Consider the following 6,909-nt stretch of genomic DNA (forward strand, 5'->3'; position numbering starts at 1 on the left):
ACTTCAAAAGAAAAAAGGTTGTATTTCTGCTTGAAAAAAAAAAACAACAACAAAAATCTGGAATTGCTAATTATTTTTTTCTGATATTTGAAAACAACCAAGATTATGTGCTTCAGTCAAAAAGTGTTTCAGATGAAAATAAAGCCATCAAAGTGAAATCTGACATTGGAGTCTTAACAATGGGAAAATGGCAATCTGGGATTTTCCACCACAGGACTTATAACTCTCAGAATCTATGTTATTATGATTAACGAAGAAGATGGAAGATCCATTTAATTTCACAGCTGCCAGCACAGGAGAGAAATGTTCGCCACCAGGCTTCATCTTTCCTTTTCACATGTCTGTTTCACAAGTAAATACAGTATATAGTGTTACTATGTTATACATAATTATAGGTAATAATTAAAGTTCTTTTTCCGTGTTTTGCAGGGGGAGCAGCAAGACGGAGGACAAGACTAGCTCATTCCTAAAAGCTTGACAAGACAGAATTCACAGAATTGCAAATTAACAACATGGTCTTTGAGAGAAACTGTTGTTTGGGGTTTTTTTGAAATGAGAACATTAGAAAATGACGTTGTTTTGATGAAGTAACGTAAACTGAACCATGAATCCACAAAAAGATGTGAAGCTGCAGATACTCACTGCCAGCACAGTGCTCACTAGGAGTAGTCCATTGGAGGTGCTTTTACTGCTCTTGATAGTAAGGGCTATGCAAAGTGGGGTCCTGGAAGCCCAAAAACTTCTGTAGAACCAGGATCCCTTCTTATGCTGGCTAGTAAGTGTTTGATGGATTGGATTAAAAATGAGCAGGGAACAACAGAGAGTGTATTTTTTTATTATTATTATTTCCACTAAATAAGAAATATAAATGAATTAGGTAATTTCTAGGAAAAAAAAAAATCACCTCAGGTGACTTTTATAGTAATCTAAGGAAATAAGAGATGTTAACATAGCACTTTTGGTTCAGTAGTATTGTATGCTTTTTTATAAGTCAAAATTCATCATGTGTTTAAATTTGTAATGATACCAGTAATGTTACCTTTTCTAAGAAAACAAATACGCCTTATATTAAATGTATCCTCTTTTTGTCCTACATTGCATATCCAAATACCTCCTAGTAACTTGGCTAATGGAAGCTCTTGAAAAAAGGGAAAAAGCAAACATTATGAGCTTCTTGCAATGTATTCAAGATCATGTTGACTTCTTTACCTTTAAGAAAAATCATTCCCATTAAAGGAATCTTATAACAATACATATACTGAGATTCTTAAGTGTTTTCCCACTTTACCCTAAATGTGTCTTTTGATTATTAAAGTGGATTGCAAAAGGGATAAATAAAATGCATGCAAACAGTTAACTCAGCATGGAAAAAGGTCTTACAAAAATGAGGCCAGGTCCGAAAGCTTTTGTAACAAAGCATGCTTTGCTAATATCTGGTATAATGTGGAGTTTTCTGTAAATTATGTCAATTTTATAACTCTAGTTTTGTATTCATAGAAGTTTTCTGCTTTTATCAACAAAAGGTGAAAGGCAATTATTAATGGAGTAGAAAAAACATATTCAAAGTTCCTTAATTTTGCAGACCAAAGTTTCAGAGGCATCGTCTAACATGCTTTTCTACTTCTGTTTTGAAACCAATACTCAATAAAGAATTTGGCTGAACTGGGCTTTCTTTCATTTGTAAATATTTTTTAGCAGTAAAGCAAATTCTAAATATTCTTAAGATTTTTAGTCTATCTGGTAATTGCAAAATATGCTTTCACAGAAGAAAACTGATGCTTCCCTTCTTACTTAGCATGTGCTAATGGACTTAAACTGCATCACTCTCCTTAAACAATTAAAAACTTTCCCTAATTCCATAATGACATATCCTAAACACTGCTCCTAAAACAATACAACTATCTGAGAATGGGATTGATAAGTTGTGCAGCCTTACTGGGCCATCAGATGTCACTAAGGTAACCTCAGTATCTACTATGATAGTGCTTTAGTGGAAGGACAGCTTTTAACCCTGGCAAGACCTAGATGACTTTTAGGTCAGCATCAGAGGTCTTAGGACTATCTAGAAGGTGAACTGAAGCTGTCAGTTTGGGACACTTTATTGTCATTAAACCATTGGCTTTAAACTTGTTCCTTCATTGCTGTGCTACCATAAGCTCTCAGTCAAGCAAGATTTTAAATGACAGGAATTATTTTAGTTGAAGAGTGTGTCTGTGTTCTTGCCTCAAAAAAGTTTAGGAGATAACAAAAAAAAATGGAATGGTAATGACAGATAAAGAATGGACAGAAAATAGGAAGAAAGTAGAAGGTAGCAAAAAAATGATTAAAACCTATCCTGTGGTAGGACAATTTTACCTTTTCAATTAGGAATAAATTGGTGACATACCATAACTTTGGTATGTTTTCTGCTTTGATAACATTTTAAAGCATCTGGTATTCACTAAAATACATTTCTGTACTTCAGTCTTAAATAGAATCTATTAATAATATGTAATGTATAATATAATAGTAATATATAATACAATACAAGTTAAATACAACAGTATATAAAGGGTACTTCTCCATGAAAACTTGTTTCCCTGGCATATCGTCCCTCTCAGTCCTTCTTAGACCACAGTAGATGTCTGCCCAGCTACAATGAACAGTGACATTTCTTTTAGTGGAGTGGCTTTTTCTAGCTATCTGAACAAGAATCTTTCCAGGACCCAATGCAGAAAGAAAATCAAGATCTTCTTTTATTTGCTTTTTATATGCTTAGCCATTTCTGTTTCAACACAGATAGTCTTTTACCAAAGAGCAAATTTGGAGAACTGACAACTTCTCCTGCCCTGCTATTTATTTCCCCTCACCTCAGAACAATTTAAATTAATGTAATGTGATTAAACAGGGGGTTAGCACACTACCAAGTCAGAATAAGCACCCACTTATTTATTTTGTGTTTCCTTGTAGTCACTCAGATATTTATAAGCAGGAATGTCCAGTTGAGTTGGTGGTGGAATTTTCAAAGCATTTCTACTGCTTCCTTTGATATCCTGTATAAAAACTAATGCAGAAGAATTTTTAACTGTCAGTGTTCCCAAATCTGTCAGTTTTGCCAGCAGTAAGTGCACATAAATAATCTACACCATCACTAAATATGGGGATTGGACTATAAGATCTAAGTAAAATAAAATGAGTCTTTTGATTCCTTTATAAAGAAAATTGTGTGAAATCTGAAAAAAATATGTCAGGAAGGATTTTTTTTTTACCATTTCCATTTTGACAACTGAAAATGTGCTAAGCAAGTGACCCTCTCAATGGCCTTTCATGCCATTCATCTCTCGTAAGACCAGAATAGCAATACTAAACTAAAGAATTCCACTTTTTGTCCCCAAAGTATTTTAATAATATAGCGGGTGGAGGCAGTAGTCCTGCCAGATCAGTTGTATTGTGATTAATTCTTTTACTGTCTAAAGCTCGGAACTGATAAACACCAATCCCAGATGGAGGCTCTGAGGAGGGATACCAAAGCCTAAGCGCAACTCAAAATGAAAGAAGAACTGATTCCCTTGAGTACTGAGCTGCAAAATTCCCAGTGATAGCATAAGATGTGTAATTGGATCATGTGGGATTTTCTAAGATTTATAGTGGCACAGAGCTTCATCTTCAATTATTAAAACAAGATTTGCCTCCACTTCTCTTCTGCATAAACCCCAAGTGTGAAGGTTTCAAAGGTTCACTTTCTCCTTTGTGTCCCCTTCCTCCACAGCTATGGTTTTTATACCATCTCAAGAAAATGCAAGCCTATCCCAAGGGTTGTTTTTCAGTATAGAATTAATCTTTTTATAACAGATGGGAAAAATTTGATTCAGTACATTATTTTTTCTTTAACCAAGACTAATTAAAACATTCAGTGATATATGGGATTTTTATTTAACAGCTGGCACAAAAGAGGATAATTAGCTAATTGTTCTACATGGGGAGGAGAAAAATTCCATGTGGTACAAGTAATTAGGATCAGGATGACAATACATCATTAGGAGCCAAGCATGTTATTGACTGAAAGTAGGAGCAGTTTCTATTCAGACTTTTCAGTGTCCTTTACAGCCATACTAATTTATTCCTTACATCATACTAGATTAACATGCTTCTTTTCTTGCTGTTTTAACTAGCATCTTTTAAATACCACAGAGATCAAGCCTTCTTTTATGGATTTCTTTCTTGCTAAACAAAAGTAACCTCTATGATAGAATGTGTAAGTCAGAGGAATGGCATCAGCACTTACACTTTGGATCACAATGTTCGTCAATCCTCATGTGTTAGGTTGCATTCTGATCTGATGCATCTCCTGTCTGCTCTGATTTCTTGACTTTTGATTTTATTTCTTATGCTACTAAGTAAAAACATAACTAGACACTTTACTTGTGTATTTAGATCCAGTGGCACAGGCAGCCTTCATCCACACTACCAGCACTTTTTCCTCAGCTTCTTTTACCACCTAGTGCCCGATGCAGGTGCAGCCCTTGCACTTAGACTTGTTAAACCTCATGACGTTCTTATGGGGCCACTTCTCAAGTTGCCCTGGATGGCATTCCATCCTTCTATTGTGTCAACTGCACTGCTCAGCTTTGTGTCATCTGCAAACTTGCTGAGGGATATACCACTAAGAAATGGAAGATGCTGCTTGTCATGGTGTGTTGGGTGTTTAAGACAGGAGGAGCACTGCTTTCTGCATGCCTGCTTTATATTAATTCATTTCAGAATAACTCCTCCTGGTACATTTTAGGGCTGTTTTAATCATGTCTGGGTTGGATAACAGGCATTTATGCCTCTAATTGCTAGTCCAGTTGTATTTTAATCTTTTTCTTAGTGAAATACTTAACAGCTTTTCCAACAGCTGTATTTCTCACATGGAACAGCTGTATTTCTCACCAACTCAACATGTGCCCTGAGTCAGGAGCACATTGAAGCCATGTGATGTGATTGTAATGCTAAACAGAATAAAAACAGCATGTTTGTTAATTGAGAAAAATGCATCAGTGCAAAAAGCACTGGAAAGAGACAGGGATGATTTCAGGCATAGACAGGAGTAATACGGGGTATGATTTGCAGAAATTTACCTTCAGCTCGTTGACTAGAGAAAAAAACCTCTTAAGGCCATCAATATCCCTGCAATCCCCCAAAGCTCATGTGCCTGCCTGTCACTGTCACCACGGTCCATAGTAAATCCAGATCTCACATCCATCTTTCTACCTAGGTCCATTTGTCTGGAGGACCTAGTAGGACTGGTTTCTGTCTTCTGTGAAGACCACGATTACAAGGTGCCCGGATGGCGTTTGAAGGTATAGATGTAGTGGTGAGGAGACTGCTGTGCCCTCTTGTCCCATCTCTAGAAAAAAAGCAGTTGAGACATAACTGGGGAAGTCTGTTCCTTCCAGGGAGGGCAGAAGGAAAACTCATTTCTGGATCCCAGCTGGACAGAGACAGGAAATGCACTAAGTACAATTTTTAAAGAGGAGTCCTGGCAGAGACCTTTTTTAAAATAAGAAGTATATTGCTGTTGTTTTGGGGTTTTTGTTTTGAATTTTCATATGAAATTGGATATGGATGAGGCTGTCTTTGGAAAGACTTATCCCACAGTGCCAAGACCTCAGTAATACTGCATGTAACCACTGCAAGACCCACACCTCCTGTACAAGCCTGAAGAAGCCCCAGGAGTATTGGACTATATATATATGTGTGTATATATATATATATATATATATGTAAAATCCAAGATAATGGATCTTCATGTGTGTAAAAAAACCCCAACTCTTTTGGGACAATACCTCAATGTGTACACTCCTCCACCTCCAGTCCTCAGAAAGGACTCTAAAAGCATGAGCCATGGATATGTCATGCCACAATCCAAATAGAAGCGAGTCTGGAACAAAGCAGCTGCATATCAAATGTGTATTTATTGTTTCTCCACCTAGGGATCAGAGACATTACAGATGGAAAAGTCTTACTAGATTATGTTATCAGTCTACTTGCCAAGACTGGATTGCTCCCCACTATTACATTCCATAATGCTTTACCCAGATGAGTGGTACCTTCCCACAGTCATTCTCTCATACTCTCCTCAGAGCCACTTTCCTATATTTTGTTCCCTTTCCTGTCTTACCTGCCATCAAATAAAGCAGATGTATTCCACCAAGTAGTCCTTCAGCAGAAGTGACAACTGCTTTAGCTATACCAAGGGTGATCATTCCTGTTAATGTGACAATAAACAACTCATATTTTCCTGAAACATCTGTACCATTGAATAACTATTTTGGTTTTGAACAAACTACTGACTTTGATTTAGTTTGTGGATGGTCTCATAGGTCTGCCACTTTTTTCTTTTTTTTCCATCATATGATGCCATATAAGTTCAGGATGTGTGGTTCATGAAATCACAGAACCACAGAATGTTTAATGTTGGAAGGGAGCTCTGGACATCATCTGGTCCAAACCCACTACTCCAGTAAGGCCAACTAGAGCTCTAAAAATTATTTAGAGACTCTATTGCATTTGTGAATAATTTCTTATGAACTGGAAATAGCTCTAGGTATTTTCCTCCTTGTCCCAAAATCAAATTATTTTTTCAACACCATTCAGTGAAAAACTATTTTGTGTAATTGTTGACACTTCTTATGAATCAAGTAAGGTTATGTCAGTAGGAGTGTGGCAGCAGATGCTTATAAAATTCAGCTTGCTTTTCAGTTTCATCATTGAAAATCTTACTGGTCTGAAAGTCTTCATCCATTGGCAGCCATAATGCCAGGACTGTGCCCATGAATCAGGAAACCATTTCAACTCATTTAGCTCTTGGCATCTAGACCCTGAGTTTCAAAGTTCAGAAAGCCCCTAGGCTTATGGTTTGACAGTCAGAACTACCTGTGAGTAGGA

At 36.7% G+C, this 6,909-nt stretch overlaps 1 protein-coding gene across 11 annotated transcripts in view; it reads left to right on the forward strand.

Moving 5' to 3' along the window:
- POSTN (periostin) overlaps positions 1-1,662 on the forward strand; it is a 31,743-nt gene extending 30,081 nt beyond the window's left edge. For all 11 annotated transcript variants that reach the window (XM_042014187.1, XM_042014191.1, XM_042014188.1 and 8 more), the window contains one exon: positions 430-1,662. In XM_042014187.1, the coding sequence (XP_041870121.1) occupies positions 430-470 (41 nt within the window). In that variant the 3' untranslated portion in view covers positions 471-1,662. The remainder of the gene's footprint in view (positions 1-429) is intronic.
- Positions 1,663-6,909: the final 5,247 nt, after the last annotated feature.

This window comes from Corvus kubaryi, unplaced genomic scaffold (genome assembly GCF_017639235.1).
Source record: "Corvus kubaryi isolate FWS band 111438036 unplaced genomic scaffold, C.kubaryi_AGA036_p1.0 split1-65, whole genome shotgun sequence".
NCBI lineage: Eukaryota > Metazoa > Chordata > Aves > Passeriformes > Corvidae > Corvus > Corvus kubaryi.